This window comes from Epinephelus lanceolatus, chromosome 23, assembly GCF_041903045.1.
Source record: "Epinephelus lanceolatus isolate andai-2023 chromosome 23, ASM4190304v1, whole genome shotgun sequence".
NCBI classification, from domain to species: domain Eukaryota; kingdom Metazoa; phylum Chordata; class Actinopteri; order Perciformes; family Serranidae; genus Epinephelus; species Epinephelus lanceolatus.
Genome location: NC_135756.1, coordinates 32206432 through 32232602, shown reverse-complemented (window position 1 = coordinate 32232602; position 26171 = coordinate 32206432). Strand labels below are relative to the sequence as shown.

Below are 26171 nucleotides of genomic sequence, written 5' to 3'. Positions count from 1 at the left end.
AATAATTGCATGTGTTGACCTTTCTCTCGTCACGTCTGAACATACAGTACATTGCTTGCAAATGCAGGTTTTACGCCAGGGGCACCTTACACAATTCAGATGACAAGGTTGACTGATAACATCTGTAGGGTTGATTTTATTAGCAGATTTGTCCAGGCTAGAGTTCATGTTGAATTTGGGTTATTTGTCTGGTGATAAGAAATTGCAGTACATAAAAGCCAAAGATCAAGGTTCTTGGGCTTTGAAAGATAAATGCTTTTCAGTTCAGTCGGCTGTGACTGGTTGGTCCTCGTCACATGAAATTCACGCTGCTGCATTCCAAGGCTGAGGCTACAATATTATTACAAAGTGGATCGTTTTGTTGTTGATTTTGTTTTTATTAATTTTTCAAACAAGCTGTGGATTTTGTAACTATCAACACTCTGGAATTAACTGTTATTGTAAATGTTTGGATCACATCAGCTGTGCTGGTGAGTCAGTGACACAGCGCTATCTTAAAAAATAGCCTATATGTGAAGTTCACAGACATAGCAGCTACATCTGTTGTAAAAAAAAAAAAATCAGGAGATGTTTTGGTTGTTTATGTTTGTGTGAATGGTTGTATGTGGTCGGTGGACTGTAGAAACTAAATTGCCCTTCGGGGATAAATAAAGTTTTCTGAATTAAACTGAACTAAAGATTGAGTGAGCAAGGCAGTTTATGTTTTGTTTATGTTTGTATTATTCGGTGGAAATCCCTCCATCTCTACAAAGCATTAACGTTAGCTCAATTTAGCTGGAAAATCGTCTCTGTTGCTAGGTTGTTAGGGTTGGCCCACTAGCTGGAGCACAAAACTAGGTGTCATTAAGAGGAGTCATTGGGTGTCAGTAGGATTATACTGATGTGACTGATTGTTTTCCAGATATTATTCAAACTAAGGGTAGAAATCTCCAGGCACCTCATAATTCGCTTTGATTATGATTCACAGGGCAACAATTCGACAATAAAATGATTTCTTTTTCTCACTGTGTGACATCTTGATATTTTTTTTAAATAAAGCATACTGTATTTATATGGATCAATAATTAAATAAACAGATTAATTTACTTGTTTTACTTTGCTTGTATAATAGCAATAGTACACTCAATGGCTGTCGAGCGATGGTCACATCACTGTTGTGCCAATGCCAGTAAAGGACATCTTCTTGTGAAATATTGCTGAATTAGCCCATACTATAAATAATATCTGTATATCGACCCAAGGCTTGAAAGAGCTCTTTTGGGGCCATAAGCAAGACTTTACATGTTCATACTTCTCATTTTCAAAAAAAAAAACAGCTTTTGTATAATACCAGGCTGACTGTCAGTTATTGAGATAGGAGCATTACAATCTTAAACAGTGTAACAAGCTCACTCAAGTCCTGTGGCAAACTGTAACTTTCTTTAAACAGTGTGGGTGGTGACTGACACGTTTTCCACTTGGGGCTTACTATAGCTGTACAGTGGCAGCTTTAGTTTATGCTACCCCCAACAACTGATATACAGCAGCATATTAAAAGTATATCAATATCTGGAATATTAATGTACCTGAACTTCAAATGCATGTTTAACACCCTGAGCTTACAGCATCCCAAATATGCTTTCAAGGGCAGATAACAGTGAATTAACATTTAAGGAGAGACCAAACCTCCAGTCAGTGTGTCCATGACGTGAATAAGTTTACTTTTAAAAACAATTAGGGCTTAATCTACAAATGTGTTTCCATTACTGTTGTTGATTATATCTATTTTCATAGTAAGTTGATTAATAAGGCTGCATTTTATTATTTAGGGCACAAATCTACAGCATATCATCTACTGTAAATACTGTAAAGAAAAATAATTGTCCTCTTACATAACATTGTTAGATGTTGGTAAGATTTTAAGGAGTATTCCAGCCATTTAGTATTGCACTTCCATAATGTGGAGGACTTATGAGAGACAGATTAAAAACAATGGTCAAAATGGAAGCAGCAGAGGCTACCTAGACTTTTAGTCCCAAGTATGGGTCAAGCTCTAAAACCCTTGATCCTACGATTACCATGATGCAACTCAATAGCATTTTTTCGTTAAACCCACCTTGCCTCGTAAACAACCATGTCTCTTAAACTACACAATTTATTCAGAAATCTATTGTCTCCAAGCCCAAGATAAGCATGACAACATCACTCTGACATCATCCAAGTTATAGTTGACAGTTATTACAAAGGCTCATTGGTATTCCTCATGTGTAGTAAACTGATCTTAATCTTTAAAATTGGTGGAGTGCCCCTTTTAATATTTAATAAAGGTACCCACTTTGTGTTGGCTGTGCATCAAGAAACTGAAGATGGCAACACATATTCCTGCTGCTGTTGGCTACAGATAGCTGAAAAAGGAAGGGCCTATGAATGTGGCTGTGGTGAAACTCAAAGTAAAGGGTTTTTGGTTTTGGGGGGATTTGGAGAGGTCTGGGCGCACAACACAGTCATTAAAATAGCTTGTCAGGTGGTATAAGCAAACAGAAACACAGCTGTATATGATCTGCAACACAAAGGGCATTTATGAGTCTGCAACCTGAACAAATGTTCCTTTTATCCTCCTATTTCTCTGTGTGTAAATCAAAAACTCCTTGTTTCCCATGTAAACCAGACACGGATGTGAAAGATCAATATCAATGTCATGTCTGTGTTTATGGTATGGATGTACCAGAGGTCTTTGAGGTGTTTAGCTTTGCTTATTTGTAGCTTAGCTAAAAGGCTGGAAGCAGAGGAAATTGCTTGCTTCTGTCAAAAGTGCAACAGTATCCCTTCCTACAATTCTAAAGCTGTTTACACTGTACACACACTGATGATCATCCCATCTCACATCAAAGTGATGCCCTTAGGCAAGACATTTGAAGATTTTTTGCGGAAAGTAGCCCCCTCCCTCCCATCTCCATCTCACACACACAAACACATACACACACATTTACTTATGTAATTTTTGGGGACATTACATGGACTTACATTCATTTCCTGGAGCTAACTGCCTAACCCTAACCACTGGTTGCTTAACCCTAACCCTGACCATGGCCTAGCCCCAACCTTAACCTTACTCTAACCTCAATCACTGAACCAAAGATCAGCTTTTTCCTAACTGGGGATACGTCTTTTTTCCCCAGTTTCCCAAGTCTTCTCCAAATAACGGGTGTTTAGTCTGAAAGGAACACACACACACACACACACACACACACTGGATAATACTAAGGATAAAGCACAGACACAGACATTAATAATTACAATGTATAGAATGTGTCTGTGATAAATGTGGATGTGGGTTTAATGGGTTTGGGGTCTGACTTTGATAAAGGAAACTCAAAGTGACTGTCAGGGTTCCATCAGGGTTCCTCAGTCCTTGTAAGGATTCTTTGGATGTGGCATGTAAGGTGTGGTGAAAGCTGGTGAGGCTGTCTCCATCCACAGCTCTGTGTGGATGTAATGGTTACAGATGCTAAGCTGCCTTGCAACCAGTGAGACATTTTTTTGTCGCCCACCGTCTCTTCAACATCACTGCATTTGCATAGTAACAGTGCAAATGTCAGCACCGGGTGCTGCATGGACCCAGAGCTATATCTCTGTACATTTTCTTTCTAAACCTGAAAATACTACTGACAAAAACTCTGGAGGTAAACAACTGTGAGGAATTCATAAAAACATGAAACAAAAATTACCCTCCTTGGAGCCTAAAGCAGGAGCTATGCTATTCAATCTAAAATATAGGACTGTGGGAAGCACAATATGCCCTGACAGTGCCCAAATCCCTGCTAAGACAGCTTGTGAATGGAGAATTTTCAGAACACATTGGTTGACAAGGACTTCTTGTCCCTCACAAAATACACGGGCTCTGCACCCAAGCTCAGATTTACCACCAATAACGCAGAACAACCTATGAACTGCATTTGTAAGTAACTGCACAGTAAGAAATAACATATGTCATATTTCATTATTACATTGCATCTCGGAGAAGCAGCACTCTACATATTTACAGCACTTCTACATAAATACTATTTTGACAATATGTGTGGCAACATTTTAAGGAAAGAAATACATTCAATACTGCACTGGATACTGCAAAGCATTTGATACTGTTAATCATTTGTTACTTTTAAGGAAACTTTCCTGCACTGGTTTTGATTCTGTCAGATGCCTATGGTTTGAGAACCACCTTTCTAAAAGATTACAAAGTGTAAAAATGGGCACTGTCTACTCAGATTTTTTAAGTTCTAAAAAATCTGTTCCACAGGGTTTAGTGTTGGGTCCAATATTGGTCTCTGTTAAATTATATCATCCCCTTTTTTGAATTCTGTAAATTTCATCTTTATGCAGATGACAGGTTTTTATTGTTCTGACACATTTACACAATCAGCCACTGAATGTCTTTAATCATCGATTTGTTCAAACTTCAACTGCATCATCAAAAGTTAGTGCTTAGCATAAACAATACCAAATAGATGCTGTTAAACCAGGGCTACTCATAGTGAGTCGTTTACATTCATTCTGTAAATGTCATATCTATAGAGAGAGCACCATGGTATAACTTGGTATCTGGCCAGATAATAACCTTAACTTTAGCATCATATTAACCCTTTAAAAACAGACATCCTGTGGACGGCCACAGGAGATTGTTGTTTGCATGATGCTGTTTAAATACATCTAAAATAAGAATCATAATAGCAAGAACATTCATTCTTTTAGCAGCAGAAAGCTATGGCTTCTGTCTTCACCGCCATCACCTCATGATCTTACATTACCTTATCTTAAATGCCATACAAATGTGATATTTTGCCATAATTATGCTGGTATTTCCCTGTAATAGCCACAGGATATTGCTGTTTCCATGATGCTGTCTAAATATTGATCTAAAATAAAAACAATAGATAGCGCATTCATTCTTTTTGCCCCTCAAAGCTAAGGCTTCTGTCATCCCCATCATCGTGTCATCTTATGTTACCTTACCTGAAGCATGGTGCACACGTAGTATTTATTATATTATTATTTTATTATATTAGTATTTACACCGCAATTTCCCATGAGAATTTCCCTGTAATGCCCAATGGGACACTGTTGTTTGCATAATCCTGTTCATATATATTGATCTAAAATTAAAACCATAGTAGCTAGAACATTAATTTTGCAGCATAAAGCTAAGGATTCTATCTTACATGTCATCACGTTGTATGCTTGTAATGAAGTCACCGGGCTATGTTACATGTGGTGCAAAAACACAAGGTAGCACCAGAGGAATCAATGATGAATCTATTACAATGCCTTTTCACTCTCCTCATAAAAATGAGCACATCTTAAAAACTAAATAATGTACATGGTTCAAATAACTTATGAAATGTTAATTAATATTTTATTTATGTTTCTACATTTAGAAATCTTTTGGACCAACATGTTTTGTGTTTTTATTTTGAGAAAAAAAAGTCAGATATTTGTAATTTCTTTCACTTATTATGGTTTATTTACTCACATAACATTTTTGCTTAGTTTGTACAGATTTCAGGGATATAAAATATTGGAAGATATCCCAAAAAATGACACTACAATAAGCAAAAGTACCAATGTAGACCCTGGAAAACCATTACTATTGCAGAGTTCAAACATGGTGGCCATGAGAAAACTTTCTAATATTCCAGCTAAACAGTACACTAAAATACGTTTCTGCAGACATTTGAGGTGGGAAATCAGCAATGCAGTAACAGAATCTTGATTTATATTTGATCAGTGCTGCCTAGTTCTGATTGGTTGTTTTCCTTCAGCCATGGCAGATTCTAGTAGATGCCAGTAGGAGCATGTGTGCTACTGTAAGGATGTCATGGCAATTTCAGTAAATATGACAAAAAGTTATTTTTCTAAAAGTTACCAACTGCAGCTTTAACCAGGAGACTCAGATAAAGTATGCAGCGCTCCTGAGCTTTGGATGCTTTCCCTCCTCATACCTTTGTGCTCTTTGCTTGCTGGTGACCTCCCAGCTGCTGCACAGGCAAACTGCCTCAAGCAGTCTTTAATAAGACCAAACTCCCCTGACAGTAAGACACAGGCGGGCCAACTGACAGATCACGCTCTGTTTGTTTGTGCTGTTTGGGAGTGTGAAAGAGGCTGTGATGGGGTGGAGGGTGGAGGTTCTACCATATCAGCTTAACAGGATGAAAGCATCTACAAAGCGTTTAAATAGCAGTGAATCGATGCTTCTCAATGAGTTAAATCCCTGTCATCTTCATGCAGGCCTGCTCGCTGCATAATCTACCAACAGCAGCAGTCGCATCAGTGTGATGAGATTGAGTGGGAGTGGCTGTCTGGTGAACAATTAGCCTCAGCCACAACCTTTAGCTGCTACCTTGGATTATACACTGTCACTCATTGACAGCTTTTCCCAGCTCACAATTTATGCTTCCTTTTGAAGTAACAAAATCCCTAAGCTGCAGTATGAGAAAACCTCCTTCCATCCTGTCCTCTCTAAAAGCCAGCGTCAAAAACGTATGCACCCTCGCTGCTGTCTGCATCTGTGACAGACAATGGGGGTGGGAAAAAGGATATTGTGTACTCTCTGCTGTTGCTTTGATGTTCAGCAGTAATAGAAAAATGGGGTTTTGGTTTTGGTGCCGCTGCGAGTCACTGCAGCTTTTTTGACTGACAGAAACAAATGAGTATCATGTTCATCTCTGAGTCTTTGAAGCGGTGTCAATGTCACCCCACTGTTTCCTCAAATCTATGTAATGGGAGTGGGAGAAATTGTCAGGCCTGCCTGAGCTCAATTTCACACACTTCATGAAAGTCAAGACTAGGTTGTCATTCTTACTTAATCCATACAAGGCCCAAGGCAGTGTGGGTGGATTTGGTCCAGGACATCTCTGAAGTTGAACAGCAAACTATTAAACTCTGCCTGCTGACCAAACACACTGAAAGGGCTGAGCTGAAGTGGGGTTACTCCTCTGTAAAAAGCAGTAGCTGGTCTTCCACTTCCTGGTGCTGGCTGCACAAAGATGCATTAGAGTGGCTGAAAACATTAAGCCAGTCTTTGTTTTAACACGTCTAATGCGCCAGATGTTGAAAAGTATGACTCTCTCCGAGACACGCACATATTCCTATATTACTGTTTGGAAGTAGCCTCAGGGTCTGTACTCTGTGATAATGGCAGCTGAAGTTACACTGAAATTAGCTGTCATGTATTTTTGTCCAGAGTTGAATATGCTGACTGTAATGCCATAAACTGTCAAACACATAGATGCAACCCACTGATATACCAAATTTAGACTTGGAGAGAAATTTAAACAGAGTAGGAGCAATTCCAACAGTAATGATATCCTCTGTAAAACATTAGTGCCAGGGGTCATACTCTTCTCCCCAGTTTGACCATGAATGCTCCTGTTTCCCCGCTAGAAGGCCCTCACATCTCTTCAAACCATAGACGATATAAAAATAATGGACATAGCTACTGTGACATCACCCATTGTTTTGTGAATTCCTGTTTTAAAGCTTGGCATTGTGGCCATATTTGGACAAGAGGATGGAGATAACCCTTACACTAGTTGCTGTGCTAGCTGCACAGTAATTTGCAACTATGGTTAATCATGACAAAGCTAATGCTAATTTTTACTAGCAAAAAACAGGCTTAAAACTGTAAAAACAAAATGTACTTACCAGAAAAACTGAACATGCAACAAAGAACATCACCCTATTGAGACAAGATAGCTGAAGTCTGGTGAAACATCATGTGGATGTCACCCATTGGTTTGTGGACTTCTGTTTTGGCATTTTCACCCTCGCCATCTTAGATTTTTGGAGCCACAAGTGAGCATCTTTAAACAAGAGGGCGGAGCAAACCCTAATGCTTACTGCTAGCTTGGTTAGCACAGCACATTTACAGCTATGGGTAATAATGTGAATAGTAATGCAAATTTTTGCTGGTGAAAAACAGGTTTAGAACCATTAAAACGTACAGAAAAAAGAAATACTTAAGATCTGACTCAAGAACTAGAAGGTCTTTTAGTCCAACCAAACACTAAACAAGACTTTTTAGGCAACCAAAATGTTAAAATTAACTTTTATGGACTGAAAACACACTTAAATAGTGACAACTATGGCTATGTCTATACTGTGTGAATCTGTGATTATACCATGGTTACAATACCTAACCAACATTGTTGCTGTAGTAGTGATCTGTCACCTGACAGCCCCAATGCTAGGTATCTGTGCTCAATAGCTATAAGATATATATGGCAAATGAACCTGTACTTGTGTGGTGCCTTTTTAGTCTTCCAACCACTCAAAGCATTTTAACACTACATGCCACATTCACCCATTCACACACATGTTCGTACACTGGTGGCCGAGTCTACCATACAAGGTGCTACCTGCTACTTGGTTAAACATCCATATACATTCACAGCCATCAGGAACTATGTGGGGTTCTTGCCAAAGGATACTTTGACATGCAGACTGGAGGAGGCAGGGACTGAACCGCCTATCTTCCAATAAATGGATGACCCCCTCTACGTCCTGAGTCACAGCCACCAACAACTTTGACCGAAATAATACAGTACCAAGTAGTTTAAAAAAAATGACCCACTGTATTTATAAAGTTTTGGGGGGCTGCACAGAATACCTGCAGACACTGAAAGTAAAGTTTTTATTTGCAATTAATATTTTCCTAAAAATATGCTAGAAGTGAACATCATTTGAAACCTCAACAGTTTGACGTAGGCGTGCGGTTGGTTTAGACACAGGGGAGTAGTTAAGATTAGGGTTATGGGTGGGGTATAGGTTAACTGAAGGGGCAGGCCAGGCCCTCAGGTACCAGTGATACAGGTCACAGTGCCACCCACTGGGTAAATACACGTTTTTAGCCATTGCATTGACAAAAATGAGTTGAGCAAAAATAAATGAATTTTAAGTTTAGTTTGATAAAGCTAATTTATCCTAAGGGTATTTCACCACTAACAATTACATTGGCTTTGCCCTAAATCTATTTCTCAGTCATATCTAATAGTTTACTCTATAACTACTTAGATATTTAAATCATTCAAAATCATCACTGACAGTTGCAGTGTTATGAAAATAATTTACAGGTGCATAAAATGTGGCACATTGCATTGTGGGATTAGTATTTTTTTGCGGGAACTGTATCATGGAAATTTCACACTCAGTGAGCTGTTAGGAAATTTTAGGACTTGGTGGCAAATTTATGACTGATTTATTTATGTTTATTTATGGTTTGAACATCTTTGACACTCGTGTTGACTACAAAATTAATGTCAGTTACTGGTCATTTATTGATCGTTTTCAGTGGCTCATCACTGAATACTGCTTGGAAACTTGTAACTACAGAAGTGCTATCATGCTGTAGTCAGTAGTAAGTCAGAGCTGGTAAAGAATCAAACTCCAGGCAAGTTTGTCTGTTCCATAAAGCTGACTGTGTGTTAGATCTGATCCACGGTCAGTATATTTGCAGTCAGACATAAGACTCATTAGGAGCAGATTGTCCCCTGAGACTCTCCAGTTCAAGGCCTACATGTAATTTCTTATTAGTGGGTCATTCAGTGCTGTGATTTAATCTGGCACTTCCTATTGATTTGATAGTAGCGCAGATGCTCACTCGGTGGACAGAGCTTTGTTTATTCACCCTGCTATTTCTTTCTTTTTTTTCTTCTTCGTTTTCATACCCACATTGGACTGACAGGCCATCAGTTAGAGGAGTGGAGTTATCTCAAGCTGAGATGGTGTGTGGATAGGCCCGGTAATAAGGACATTAAACATCTCTGACTGGAGAGGGGTGACCTTCCTGCTATAAACATGAGCTATGTGTTTTCCTGAGCTTGCCAAGATAGTGAAGATGAAACACATCCCTCCTATTCCTATGCATATGAGCCAAAACTAAAGCAGAAAACGGCAGGAACTGAACCAAACATTTTCAGAGCATTTGCATACACAGCAGCAGCTCTCTTATTTGGCCCAATAAATGTGATGTCTTTTGTCCTTGGCTGGAACTAAAAAGCCTATCCACAGGGGATTATATGGGGTCGATGATCTCATGGCGGGAACTGTACATCGTGTGGAGCTGAACATGCTGAATGTAATGCCATAAACTGTCAGACAGATAGATGCAATGCACTGATTTACCAAATTTAGACTGGGAGAAAAAAGCAGATCTGCTTTTGACTGCAGAAAGTATACTGTATGCCTCAACACTAGTCATGGAACAGTGATTTTTGCTCAGGTATGTCTGTTTCACCGAGGGAATAAAATATACATACCCTGGTTGGACAAAGACAAGTAGAGGTGCAGTGTGCAGCCCACGCATGGCCATAGGCGGAAAAGTATATAGAATATTTTGTTGTGACAAATAATTAGTTAGAGAGCTCAAATTTGTACTTTTTATTTTTACAAATTTATATTTACCCAGTGGGCGGCACTGTAACCTGTATCTCTGGTACCTGAGGGGCTCCATGACATTTCTCTGCACAATTAAGGGCGTAGATGCTTTGAGTGACAAGTCGCTACCACAGCAACAGAGTTGGTAAGGTATCATAACGGCGTAACCTCAGATTCATAGAGTATAGGCATGGCTGTAGCTGTCACCATTTCATTGTGTTTTTAGAGTTCATTAAAGTTAATTAAAACATTTTCGTGTTGTGTTGCCTGGTGGAAATTTGCATCTAATCATGTCTTAACATTGACGTTATATGTAATTCACTCGCATGAATTATATTATTCACACCCAGTATGAACACAACATTATAGTAAACCATAGCTGTATATGTGCTATGCTAACTAAGCTAGCAGCTAGCATTAAGGTTAGCTCCTCGCTCTTGCCCAAAAATGCTCACTTCTCATTCCAAAAATCCAAGATGGCAATGGCTAAAATTCCAAAATGGAAGACCACAAACCATGGATGACGTCCATATGCTATCTTGTCTCAACAGAGTGGTGTTCTTAAGCTGTCTCCAGTTTGCCTATATACAATACTAGAGGGGAATTGTGGGACATGTTTTGATTTTGATGGACTTGCATTGATGCTGTGTGTGCATTTTCAATGTAAGAAACTGTACATGTTTAATGTGATTATGCTATAGCCTATGCTTTACCCCAGTTACTGTAGCTTCTTACCATTTCATTAAATAATAACATTTTGGAATAAATTGTCCAACTTGAAGTAATACTTAGGGATGCATGATAATGATGGCAAAGAATCGGCCAACATTCTTTTTCTTATTTTGCACAATGAATGAATATTACATACACTGAAAAGCAGTCTATTTCATGTCTCCATCTGCTGGTGGGCCATCACATTGAGAATGCATGCATAATATGATGTTAATTCCACTACAGAGGAGACTTGATGATCACTAAAATTAGGTAGGAAAAAAATTGCATATATCGATATCAGTATTTAGGGATGTCCCGATCCAGCTTTTTCACTTCCGATCCGATACCAATATTACAGCCTTGAGTTTTGGCCGATACCGATACCGATCCGATCCAAGCGTGTATTGTACATATTCACTTATTTCGTTGTCAGTCATGTTAGAAAAGGTTTGATCAAGCGATATTACTCTAAAATGAACAACTACTTAATTGGGTTAGTTAGAATGTTCCAAATAAAAATATCACTCTCAAAAAGCCCGAACAGAAAACAAAGAGTCAGTTAACTAAATTGACCGCTACTCTTCCTACCCTTCCCTCCGTGTGTGTCTGCATGCTGGCCTGGTGGATTGATAGTAAGAGCTGGAGTGGATCACTGGAATGGACTGCTTGAATCGTGGAGCGCTGGGCTGGCCTGGACCGGACTCCATGAAAAACTGGATCGGAGTTCTGGGATCGGCATTTTTCCATGCAGTCTGATCCGATGCCGATGCACGTTTTTTGCTAATATCGGCAGCCGATACCGATCCGAATATCGGATCGGGACATCCCTATCAGTATTGGTATGCGATGTGACATATTAGCATATTGGATATCGGCAAAAAATCCAATATCATGCTTCCCTAGTAATAATACATACCTACTATCATCTGCCCTGGATATGCTATATAATAGCCTCTAAATAGAAACTGTTTCCTCCTCTGCTTTGTAGGACAGAGCTGCACAGTGGGAAGAAGGCAGAAGAAAACAGACAGCAGAACAGTCCTCAGCGATTTGGAGCAGAGAGGAGCTTTTCCCAAGTCTGTCACCTGACAGTGGAAGACTAGTCAGACTGAGACAGTGACAGTTTGAGGTCAAAGCGTGTTTCCACTCGGCTCAGTGGCCAGGCAACTGGAGAGCTACAACAAGCCCAGAGGAACGGCTCATGAATGGCAGGTATCCTAAAACTGGATAGATTCCCTCTAGATTTCTCTGACAGCACTCGTACCCATGCTGATATAATCTAACAGGCAAACAGTGCTGTGGAGAGGAAGCCCTTCAGCTACTTAGTTGATTTGCTACAGGTCCAGGACTTACTGAACATTTAAAACTCAAACGTACAGTTAGTGTGGCTCAAACTGGATCACACCTGAATGCAGAGAATTGAATGTTCATTACCCCCCACAAATGAGAGTGTTGAACCAAACAAACAACATACTGATGACTTGGCTGCCCTTAGAGCCTGAACAGTAGTGCGACCTGAATCGGAAAGTTTGCTTTGAGGGGGTCGCAAGAGAAAATCCCTGTAGGGTATTTACATTAATATAAATAAGATTTATCCCCTGGGGAACATGGATGTTCTCAGCAAATGTCTTAACAATCTGCAAGTTCAATTATGAGAAATCTTGTGCACAAATTTGACATGACTTGGTACTCATGTATTTACTCACAAAAAATCATGTCAATGTAGTTGTTCAGTTTTGACAGTTCTAGTGTAGTGTACAACCCAGTAGTGGCTCTCAAAGAAAAGACACCAAAAAACACCTGGGCCTATGGGATCAGGATGCATAGCATTCACCCTCTAGAGATCATGACTATCTAAATCATATTTTATGGAAAAATAAGTTAGATATATTAGATATCTTGTCTTGGACCGAGGTGGTAGTCAAAGGTGAGTCTTTCGTTCTGGAACAAACTGTTGGATAGATGCATAGATATATGTACAGGCTGACCACTAACTGTTTACATAAACCATAGAAACTATCAAAGATACCTGATTTTTGCATGTAAGTAACCGAGAGGTTAAACTGCAGAATAAATTGCAAAATCTTGGACATGTTGGTTTGAGTCCTGCAAAAGCCTGGAGCACAGAGATCTAAAATGTAAAACTTGAAGGGTGCAATAAGAACACTGAATTGGCTTGGTTAATGGCGTGATAATCTTCCTAGTCACATTATTAGATATCTTAAAGACAAATCTGGATCACTTGTGTACAAAGACTTTGACCCAGGAGAACACTGGTTGTGTAGCCCATTTGCCAGAGGAAAATTCTGGCATTATACGTTTCTGCAAACCTCAGATAAGTTACCTTTGTAACTTCTACCGTAAACTTCAATTAAATGCCTAGTTCCACTTAAATGCCCTGTCCCTTTTACCAGCCTGGTATGGCTACACATTTTGACAAAACAATGGCTGTCTCAATTAGACTCCTGGTCCCGTTGCCAAGCAGTTCATTTTTTTTATAGAAGTTCTTTGGATGTATCAAACCAGGTTGTTGGCTACCTCAAATTATGTGTCCTTTCCTCGATCACCCTGTAAATTATTCATATTCCTTTAGTCTATAAGGGTCCCCAGATCAAAAGAATCAAAAGGGTTTTTCATAAAAATTAATCCAAGTTGTGAGTATTGTTTTAACAGGATAAAGTGGTGTTGTGTCAGTATGCCAGATGCCATAATCCTGAATTGTCATAACTCTCTCTCTCTGATGCACTTTCTGTTGGAGCAAGATCAAATGAATGATTCATAATTCATATATTATCTGATGGTTTCAATAAGCAATTTGATTGAATTTGCCATCTTTGTTGAGCAACAGTTTTGTGTAAAATAAATTAGAGGCCTGTCCCATATAGACACCTGTCCCAGATATAGGCCTGTTAATTTCAGTTATTTAAGCAAATAATTGCCCAGGCTACTAATTTTTATGGTATATTAATGTTTCTAATGTAATGTACAATATAAGCTGACTTTGTCATCAGGAGGTATTTTAAGCCCAAACTTAACCATAACTAAAACTTTTTTGTGGCTAAACCCAACTACATGTTAACCACAGCATTGTGGAACATAGGGAACATATTTGTGGACTGCAGGAACACACAATGCCAACATTTACTCTGGTGATTGGGTTAGTTTATGTTCTGTGTGAAACCAAAAGTCAATGTTTAGTTTCTTTAACTTATGTACGAAGGTTAACTTATGTAACGTACTGAGCTTACATCACATTCAAAACATGATATTACTTATGTTTATATGTATGGTGTGACAGTTGTACTTATTCTAACCCACACCATGATCTTTTCCTCAACCTGACCAAGTACTTTTGTTGCCTAAACCTAAAAGTGTTAAAAAATGCAATCTGTCATATATGTTGTTTTTGTGTTGAGCTCTTGCCATCGCTAGGAGCATGACTTTAGGAACTCCTGTTGTGGATTGTATTAGGGGGTATGAACAAACAAACAATGTGGTCATATGGGCTGGGGGCCTGAAACGTCAGGGGGATCATATAAAGGGTTAGTAGTTATCCTCTGTAAACCATGACTTTCACTTTGACACAGTCCATTTCACAGCTATGTGGTCAGAAGCTGTTGAAATATTTTGCTCTGGAACAAAATGGTGAACAGACGAATGGACAAATGCAGTTTGACATAATAGCATCATCAAAGACTATTGATCACTGGCCAGCAGAATGGCCAAGCGCTTAAAGTGATTGCACCATACTGGAAATGTTGTTGCTTTGATTCCTGCAACAACTACATTCCCTGCCCTACAGCAACACACAACCTGCTCAAAAGAATGCTTTGCTTCAGTGAAAGAGCCATGAAAATGAAATAGCACACCTTACTACTTGTGAAAAATAAAGACCAAATCAGATGAAATGAAGGCTAAAGTGTGCTGTAGCCTGTAGGTTTAATCACAGTGAAATTTCCCTGCTATTTTTATACCTCTGCTCTTGAATATTGCTACATTAACAGCTGGCACTGTGAGCTCAAGGGAGAAAAGTCAATTAAATATAAAGACAGAGGGGAGTACTGCATAACTCTTTGGCTTCTGTATTTCTATGTATCTTCCTCTGTTATTTAAAAATGTCTGTTACAATAAGAACTTCTCAGAGAGTGAAATGAAATGTATTTAGCCAAAAGCATTTCCATATACAAAAAATTGGTACGCTATCACAAAAGAAAGATAAGAACAAGAAAGAAAAGAAACTGCAGACTTACGGAGGGAGTGCCACTCATCCTGCCTTATTGTCTTGGTGATGTTGAAGGAGAGGTTTTTGGGTATCGTAGCCGAGGAGTAGTGATACTTGATGTAGGAGCACCTTGCAATGGAACCTGCAGAGAGAAAAAAAAAATGATGAGGAAATAACATTGACTCATGGGTCGTCACATAAGATCGACACTGGTGACACAGAGCGGGAATGAATGGAATGTAAAGATAACATTATTCCATAGTGTCATGATTCAGCTGGAGAGGCTATGTCTGTCAGTTAATAATTAAATACCAAGACAAATCACTCTTCTTTCCTACAAACAATAGCAATCTGCTGTTGTATGAGACCCTATTGTGTCAACGCTGAAGAACACTTTCAACATACATTTCTATTACCTACGGTGACTGGCACATTGGCTGTCAGAGAAATGGTATGTTCTTCAAAAGTTATTAACTAATCAGTCAAGGGAGCAATTCAGTGTATAATTATGAATGTCTCCAAGAGTCCCCTGGCCTGGTGATGTGTGTGGGATTTCTAGATGAAATGTTTCACTGGCAATGTAGACCTGAGTCAAACTGACAGTCAGAAGGATGTCTGAATTAATGCAGACACGCTGAGCTGTGGAAATACTGAATCACAACGGCTATTCAAAAAGATATTCAGAAAATGTGTCCTAAGGGCCACAAAATGTTGTTCAAGGAGACAGCAGTGATTGTTGGTCAAACACTTAAAACCATCTATGTTTACACTTTCCTGACATGCAACCCCTTGTGGTCTTGTGAATAGTAACAAACACACTCTCTACTTCTGTCTGATTCAAATTTTAAGGCGATCCATCCAATAGCTGTTGAGTTATTTCAGTCCTCACAAAAGTGGTGGAAAGTTCAACTGACAGCACCATCCCTAGAGCCATGCTGTTAAAGTGTGGCTAGAAACACTCATTGGTTGTCTTTGAAGACAATGACAAATAATCTGAACAATGTGATTTCACAGAAATACGTGAAATGACCACTATCACTGCATTATGTGATGCTGGCATGCAATGTGTTAAATTATGTGGTGGCACACGGGTAGTTTTTGGCACCAAAACTATGTGGCTAAGTTTAGAAAGAAGATTATGTTTCCAGTTACAATAAATTGAGAATAGCATTAGTTCAGCCAGGACACGATGTCAAGCTCAGCTCACATCCCAGCTACATCAACTGATCTCAAACAGCCCAATCGACTGATGAAGCAGCTGACTGATGGAAGGGAGTCAGCTGCTAGATCACATGATTCCTTTCTATGTAACCAATTGACAACTCTCATTCAGGGCGCCCTATTTAAACAGCTTTGGCCTGCCTACTGTTGCTGCTTCCTCTGCAAGCCGCTTTGCAATCTGCCCCCACCCCACCTCCTCCTTTTCATGTTGTGTCTGACTTATCAATGTCATTTCTGTTTGCCATTGATTCTGCTCTGTTCTGTTCCCGCGGGGTCTTTGCTGCTGCTCTCCCTGCCTCAGGCTTTCCATGTAGGCGCATGGAAGGGCAGGGAGGTTTGCTCTCTCTGCCTCAGGCTTTCCTCCTATATGTGTGGAAGGGCAGGGAGGTGTGAGAAGAAGAGAGACCCCAGAGCAGAGCCGTAACGCCAAATATGATACTGCAATGGAAATAATTTTCTCTGACCCAAGTGCTCCTGACTGAACTACGTTCGTCATGTAGTACCAAAGATACTCTATAACAAAAGATAACGTGTTACAAGCTATGCTAATGGTACCAAATGATGTACACTTCCGGTGTCATAAGTTGGTGTGGTCGTCTCTCTCCTACATACCCCTACCTTGTTGGGGTGGATGAAATCAGATTCAAACAACACATACAGTTTAACTGTTCAACACATACAGATATATAGTTCAAATTTAATGTTTGCTCCTTATTTTGTCACAAGTTTTTATCTGCTAGCTTAATATCTGATGACAACTGAGTGTAAGATCACATCAGTTGTTGCCAGATCTCGCCAGAGTCTATTGCTAAAACAAAGACATGCCTCGAAAAAAGTTAATTTTTTCCTCATTTGTCTGTCAGAAAAAATGCCATTCCATTGTCAGATTGTTTAGAAGGATTGGGGCTTTTGAAAAATGGGTTGAGTATTTACTTCAGTGACCATGGGACAAAGGAAACACTCATAATCTGTACTCTAGTTCACTTTTTACCATTGGAATGAATGGACTCATTATCACCGCTAGTCTGCTAAAGGGGCGGGGCGGGGGGCGAAACCCACGTGACATGGATACGGGGAATGAATCTACAGTGGGCCATTTTGGAATATCAATGGCCTCTGGTAGCATGTTGTAAAGTGACACAAGTACGTCACGATCATATCATCTTCCTAAAGTTGAGATACAGAACAAAGAATAAGCAGCCTAGTCACAATCATTGTACATTTCCGGACACAACAAATACATTACATTTTTACATTTCATATGTATTATATCAATGTTTCTAAAGTGCCACAGTATATGAGCTGACTTTGTGATCAGAAGGTGGGGGACAGTAAATTGCTTGTTAGTTTTTCATCAAGTTATTGCTGCATTTCAAGCACCTTTTTAGCCACCAAACATGGCTAATTTCCACTGGGGATAGTTCCACGTAAAGCAGTGATTTTTATAAAGACACCACTGTATTTCCAATGAAAATAGTGCTGCTGAAAGTGTTTTTTTTTTTTACAGAGCAATCACTGCATTTCCTGCAAGGATTGTGCCTCAAAAAGCTGGATTTGGAAATAAAAGGTATATAGAGGTCAATGATTTAAGGTTCTTAAAATATCCACAGCTCAAATTTGATCAACATGGAAAGATAATCTCAAAAACAATTAAGACCGACCTTTATTGTTTCAACTTAATCAGGCACTGCATTCTCACTCAAGCAGCTTAGTCATACTGTATGACAGTATGGGCTGAAGCATCACAATCTACAGTCACACATCTTACATCCTTATAGAATCAGGTACTGGAAATAATGGATAAAAAGCCTGTCTGGTGGTATCAATGTCACAGAGTTAAACAATACAATCATTCAGCTTTGAAAGCTTTACTTATCTTTGTTTTCTTAAATTAGTTTTCAAATATATTAACAGTCTAGCCCCAGAGCCTCTTTCTAGATGAGACAGTAGCAGAATAACTGGTAGCATGATGGATGGCAACTGTAAAATACCACATTGCAAATCTAAATCAATCAGCTCTCTCCATAAAGGGCTGTCAAGACTGGAACACATTACCAACTGAAATCAAATTAACCACAGATATAAAATCTTTTACAACAAAGGTCACATGCTGATTAAAGCAAACCACAGCTGTACCAATTTTTAGCTAATTGCGCTGTAAATTACCTAGGTGTATTGGTGTATGTGTATTGTGTGATGTGTATTTTATTGTATTTCCATATTTGTGGTGTAATGTGGTTTTATGATATAAAGCTGTGTATTTTAATCCCACTGTACATGTAAAAGCATAAATAGGGATAGCAGCTGAAAATGAGCAAAAGCTAAACTGTCTGTGCAGCACATCAGTGTCATGCTTTGTATTGAAACTATGTTAAAGTTGTCTGCACACAGTTCTCAGCATGGAGGTGGCTACTTGGGGGCTAGCAGTTAACAGTGCTAACTGCAAAAACAGCACTAACCATTGACAACAGTGTTAATGGTGCTAACCAGGAGAGAAACACTGTTTGCTCAGTGTTAACTGGGGGTAAACACCATAAGTTGCCAGTAGTGGCTGAGCCGACGGCTAGCAGCTAACTGTGCTAACTCCATAAACAGTGCTAAACAATGGCAACAGTGCTGACAGAGCTAATGGTTTTAACAGTGGAGGAGACACCAATAACTGCTAGCAGTAGCTGAGCTGACAGCTAATACCTAACTGTGCTAACTCCATAAACAGTGCTAAACAACAGTAACAGTGCTGACACAGCTAACAGTGTTAATGAGGGGGGAAATGCTGTTAGAGGCTAGTGAGGGCTGAGGTGATGGCTAGCAACTAACCGTGCTAACAATAACACTAAACAACAGCAACAGTGCTGACAGAGCTAACAATCTTTACTAAGGGGCAACCTAAGGGTAGGTGCTACACTTTCCAGCTGCTACCGCTGTCACCACAGATGAGCTAGCCAATGAGATACACACGCATTAACACGCACACTTCGCCAGATCAGCTTACCACAGCAAACTACAGAGAACCTCGGATTATAACACACACAGAGGGAGTGTGATTCTCTGCTCAGGATGCCATTACGCCACTTTATCTTTACATAGCAAACAGTGATTTGCTGCTATATTAATACTCTGAATGTCACAAACAGAACCTTTAAATTGCATTGTCCCTGTCAAATAAAGAAAACAGACAATGTTCTGTATGTACTAGTTCCAGCAACAATACAACAGTTTCATGAAAATACAGTAGGAACATAGACATAAGGGCTACGGTTTGTAGAAATTGTAGTACATTTGGTAGTTTGACATCGCTTTAATTGATATTATATAGCCAATAGAGACTTCAGAATATGGATGTCCAGTATTAAACAGCTAACAGTTGCGGTCTGGCAGTTGGATCTCCTTAACTCATAGAACAAGACTGACTAACGTAAATGAACTATTATCTTTAAGAAATCACTACTCTTGTGGGGGATGTCCTGGAGCCAAGTGGTCTTAGACCTATGTAGAGCAACTGCAATGTCCCTGTTCTGATACACCAGGTGACCTTCAGATAATTGGAAAAAGAAAATCTGAATTCATGAATTTATCCGTTTACTTCCACTACTTTTATGTGAATATTGGGAGTTGGGTGCATTAAGATAAACAGCTGTTGCTATTCTCCACTCTGAATTCATTAAACCAATGAAGAAGAAGAGGACACAATGAGATAATGTAAAAAAAAAAAAAAAAAAAAAAAAAGAGCTCCAGACAATTCTGAAACGAATGAAAATGATGTGAAAACATAATGGCAATAATGACGATTCTGTTTCATGTACTAATTTAAAGAAGTTTAAAGTCTTCTGATCTGATGTCTTTGTTTTTATCTCTTTAGTGAAGCAAAAGCTTCAATTTAATTAACATGCTTATGTTCATCGTTATTTATTCACTAAGCATGTTCCCAATGCACTTTGTCACATTCATAAAAATTATAAAAACTTGTTTTGTGATATCTTAACTTTTTCATGGTATTTTTGCAATATTTGCACTAAGCACTGTATGTTCATACCAAGACTGTAATATTCTGGCTGGTGGAGAAAGAGCTGCTTCCTTTTGACACCATTACTACATGTCTGCTCTAATTATCTCTGGCAGGGCTGTGTGGCTCACTGAAAATTGCATTATTGGAGTCCTGAGAGATTCAAACTGCACAAACAGAGCCAACCAGGATAACACCCCCTGCCTCTCCTCTGTCCTGCAGGCTGCAGCCATGTACACTCACACACACACACACACACACACACACACATACACACACTGGCAAAAACAAGCAAACCCAGGAGACCACAACTGCTGACAATGGTAATTACCCATACATGACTATCTCTTTATCAGTGGAGCAGTCAGGACCCCATCGCTCACACAGAGAGACTAGATGTATTTGATCAAACCATGGTGCCTAAGTGGTTGCAGTATACATCAGTCTACATCATATACATAAAACACTACTATTATACGGTATATTTCATTTTATCTCCCTACTTAAAAAAACCTTAAAATTCTTTAAAAAAAAACCTTGTTTAACAGTGTATGACATATAGATTGATATTTACTATTTATGTTGTTTTCTGCTTTTGGGTTTTGCCTGAAAAACTGTCTGTGAAAAATATCCATATCACAGGTGTGAGCCTGTAAATAATAGTAGAGGTATTTTACTACTTAAAAGTAGCTATAACAGAACCATCTTCTTCAAAGGTCAAAAGTATTAACTAAGCAAAACAGGGCCTACCTAACCAAATTCACAGTATTTATTATGCAAAAGGTCTCATTCAGAGTATTACATTGTCATATAAATTATATTATTAGATTACGTAAGGAGTTAATGGATGGTGTTCATTTTAACTACTTAGTGCCAGAGCTAGTCACATGCCTTGAACTCGAGTCAGACTTGAGTCACAAATTTGATGACTTAAGAATCAACTTGACAAAATCAAAAAATACTTGTAACACGACATGGACTTTAACTCCAGTGACTTGTGACCTCACCTGGACTTGAGTGTTTTGACTTAGAAAAATTTGATACCTTCCTCCAAACCCAAGATTAAAAAGTATGTTGTTTAAACAGTGTTCCACAAATCATTTCCTGCATCAGTTAACATTAATGCCATTTGTTTACAGCAAGTCAACACTTCACTTTGTCTAAAACATTCTGAAAGCCTCCAATCAAGTTGCAGAAAAGAACCATGAAGAAATAAGAAGAAAACTCTGTAAGTTCTTGTCTCTGTAATTGAATTCATAACCCTTTGGGTGGGTGTGGCTCAAGTGGTGGAGTAAGTCATTCACCAAATGGGAAGACTGGTGGTTCGATTCCTAACTCCTCAAGTCCGCATGTCCAAGTATCCTTAAGCAACCCTAGATTTCTCCCGTTGGCTGTGCCATCAGTGTGTAAGTGCATGTGACTGCTTAGAATAAATAGCACGTGGGCACCTTGTACAGTATCCTCAGCCACCAAGATGTGAGTAGGTAAATGTGACATGGAATGCTTTAAGCAGGTTTAGTGTCTTGACCAAGAACACTTTGACATGTGGACAGGAGGAGCCAAGAATTGAACTGCCAGCCTTGCATAGTGGACAATGTGCCTGACCTCCCGAGCCACAGCCACTCCATGTGGGCGATGCGCCACTTCTCTTAACTGTGGGTTCATTTTCAACTTTACTTCCACCATGCTCCTCATTTTCTTTTAAGGTTGCTCTACTCTGGCAATGTGCCACCAGATACTTGCAGACTCTCTTTGACTCTCAGCACGAAATTCTCATCTGTGGTACTCAGCTTGATGAAGAGTGTAACTGTAGCGACAGAGGACAGTGAGGGTCAATGAAAGAACTGCGCTACAATTATTTATGGACCATACGCTGCATAATGCCACCAGTGTGCAAAGTTGATCAACTTATGTGTTGTAGTATTGTGAGTATGTAGTGAAGTAAACCTACTTCAGCAACCCACCAATGGCAGCTGATCTCATTTATCTTATTCATAGCCATATATTTTTTCTCACAATTGGTGAGTGCTATTTTTTGAGCCTTGGTGGATAACATGATTTCAAAACTGAAAAGTCCATCATCTCTAATGGTGCCTGTGCACATGCTTGTCATAATCAGGATAAGACCTTAACTGGATGGCTCATAGTCAGGCAACTCTGGTTGTAAATGTCATCCCCTTTATCTTCCCTGTTCAGAAGTAAATCCAATAAATGTTTACCCCCTTGGCCCTGGCATCATAATGCAAGATTGATTAATCAATAGCAGTCATGTGTAATCCATGTACTCATGAAGGCTTGCCTTAAGGGCCCCACAAGACATCTCCTGTTGCCTCAAAGATGCTTCCCCTACATAGTGATCGATCTCAACTTACTCTGTGCAGTCCCACTGGCTTTAAAACACAGACTTCTTCTGACATTACGGCATGAACAGAAAAGAGGCTAGCGATAATCAATGTTGCGCAGTAGAGTCATGGAGCTGGTATTGATTCTCCTCATGTGTAAGGAAACCTCTGAGACCTGTGGAGATATCAAGAAGGTCAATAAAACCGATGACCTTGACAAGAGGCTCATCAGAGCATTCTTGGCAGTGGGCCTCTGTTACCCAGAAAACACATATTTAAGCCCAGCTCACCACTGCTTAAAAAGTCCCCACTGCATATGCTCACATATGCATGTTGCATGACGGAAGCCACCAGAGGAGAAAATCTACAGCACCCTTTATGTGCACTGACATTGCAAGGTTTTAAAAGGCTGTTCCTCTGCTGCAGTGTGGACAGGACTGGATGTGGTGTTGAAGAAGTACTTGGGTTTATAAAGTGGGAAGTGGGGAATGAGGACCCTGTCCTGCCAAGTGGTCAGAGTCCATTAAGTCAAGAGATTTTGAACAGATGAAAGCAGAAAACAATCATTTCCTACTGTCAGTGGCACAACAAGAGGTGCAAGAAGTACTCTGGCACATCTCTCATCCTCATCCATCTCTCAAATAGAAAGTGTTTGCTCCTTTTGCAGGAGACCTAAGACACTCTGGCTTGTAAGAATCTGAAGTTTTAGGAATCCCGATTGGTAGTGAGCTCAATACACAAGGCATCCCAATGTGGATAAAGTCAGAACTGATACTTCATTTCCCCCTTGACATCTGTCAGATAAAGAAGATTTCTTGTTCATGGCTTCAGACTTTTTGCTACGAACAGCCTTTTAAAGCCAAAACAGTTTTAAGGCATTGACGAAGCAAGTTCTAATACTAAGATGACAAAGCATTCTGTTTGCCAGTGCCTTAAAACCTGCCCATATGAGCGAATATATACGATCTGATCCCATTCTGTGATCTTTACTGGAAGGTCTGCCTTGGCTGGTTAACTGTTAGTAGGAGACAGGACAGAATCTCTCAGTTTCACAGTCACACTTTTGTGCAACCAACCACTCATTGAGACCTCTTCCCTAAGGGCTATGTGGACTACGACACAATGCTGGTTATGGTCGCTTAGCAATGTCCATGCCCTTGAAAGTTGGAAAAGGTAGACACAAGAGTAGTACCCTGGGCCTGACCTTGCATTTTCCAGGTGGCAAAGGCGTGGCATATGTCATGACTCCTAAGACTTCCTAAAGAGCATAAGGCCAAATGTAACACATAATGTTATCTCTACCTTTGTTACTGAGAGAGTGCATCTGTTAATCACACAACCACAGGAGGAAGACATCGGTCATCTAATTTAACAATAGTGAACATCAGTAGCTCCAGTAGTGAAAGGGTATGAAAGGGTAACTAATAAATGAATGGTTTTAGTATTCCATTTCACTAGGGGCCAAAACTGTACAGTTTATTGATAGAACAAAACAGGTTGTAGAATAACCAATGTGCTGTTTTTTGTCTTTGAAGCATGATACATGTGCACTAAATGTATTAGATCTTGCGTGCAACAAAACATTATAGTGTAAGGTTCGTGGTAGAGGGAGAGCTACAGGATCACCTTAAGGCCTTTACGTAATGAAGAAGGATTTTCTGGTGAGCAGAGAATGAATAGGTCCTATTTGTTCGGTCAATTTAATGGCAACTTGCAATTTGACAAGTGCCAATTTTAGCATAGGGATGGTATTCTTGCCGTGTATTCTAGCTTTTAAACTTTCTTGTTGTGGGCCAAAGTTGGAGATGGGCAGACCAATCAACACTGATAGTACCCACCACCAATGGACTAAATCACCGTAAAACTGCAATTAGTAGCCTGGGCTTTTATTTGCTTAAATCACTGAACTCAACAGGTCTATACTTGGAGCAGGTGTGTATTTGTGACATCTTTGCTCAGCAAAGGTGAGGGAATACAATCAAACTGTTTATTTAAACCAGCATGGATATTACTTGTATGAAAATTAAGCTTTAGTTAACATATTAATAATGAATCATTCATTCATTATGGGACTGGGCATACTGACACAACACCGTTTTATCCTTTTAAAACAATACTCACAATGAAATCAGTTCATTTTTAATTAATTCTTATGAGAAAGCCTTTTGAATTTTTGAATTGTGGAGAATCTAATTAAGCTAACAGTAAGTAGCATGTGCATATTGACAAAAAGTTTGATCATTTATATTTGTATGCGCCATCTAAGGAGTTAACCAACATTAACTCAAGTGGGTAGCCAACAACCTGGTTTTACACATCTAAAGAAATTCTATAAAAATGAACTGTTTGGTAACCAGACCAGATGTTTCATTGAGACAGGCCTTTATTTGTCAAAATGTTTAGCCATGCTGGGCTAGTAAAAGGGACTGGGCATTTAATTGGGACTAGGCTTTTAATTGAGGTTTTATGGTATTTAAAGATGTTATTTATAAACAGATATTAACATAATTTATAGACATCAACGAAATAACCAAAAGTCATAAAAAATATAAACACATGTCACACAAGGCTACATTCTAATTACATTTTTGACATCAAAAGCTTGATACAAAACTATGAATACACAGCACAAATACACAGATACACTGTTACACAGTGATGACACAGGTTATCCTGAGTCAGAAACATGTCTGCACTGTGATGTGAAGTCACCTTCATATATTTAGCTGCTGCACTGTAGCAGGGGGTGAGTAAGCATAAAGCTTGACTCCCTTATCACAATCCCCAGCCTTTTTGCCAAATTAAAGCTTATATTTGCCACACTTCCACATGCAGTCTCTATATAATGATGCCACCTTGGAAAAGTGACAGTGCTATAGTGCACTCTCGCAGAACTAATTAACCAAGCATCTCTTTATTTCCTCTGCAGGGCCATTGATGATGTGCGTAAAGTGACTTGTTGTTTCCCCCATGACAGTTTTTAATAAAACAGAGGCTGAAGTCACCACACTACAGTCATCTCTCTCCCTCTGAGGGGAGAGGGGAGCTGATGCTGGGTTTTTCCTCCCCCCAGTCCTCTCACAGAGTATACTGGGTGTCAGATAGCACAGATACATCATGTGTGTGCATTATGCTGAGAAGATGATCTGTCAATAGCTTGTCTGACAAGAGACTATCTCAGATGGGCTTGGAGTGGACATCTGATAAGTTATTTCAGTATTGATCAGCTCAACTGGCACAGCTGTAGAACAGCTGCTTG

The 26171-nt window shown here is 39.4% G+C and overlaps 1 protein-coding gene across 1 annotated transcript in view; it reads right to left on the bottom strand.

Moving 5' to 3' along the window:
- Positions 1 to 26171, bottom strand: part of tmem178bb (transmembrane protein 178Bb) — a 199629-nt gene that overhangs the window by 81565 nt on the left and 91893 nt on the right. The window contains exon 3 of the mRNA XM_033614566.2: positions 15375 to 15488. Within this exon, the coding sequence (XP_033470457.1) occupies positions 15375 to 15488 (114 nt within the window). The remainder of the gene's footprint in view (positions 1 to 15374; positions 15489 to 26171) is intronic.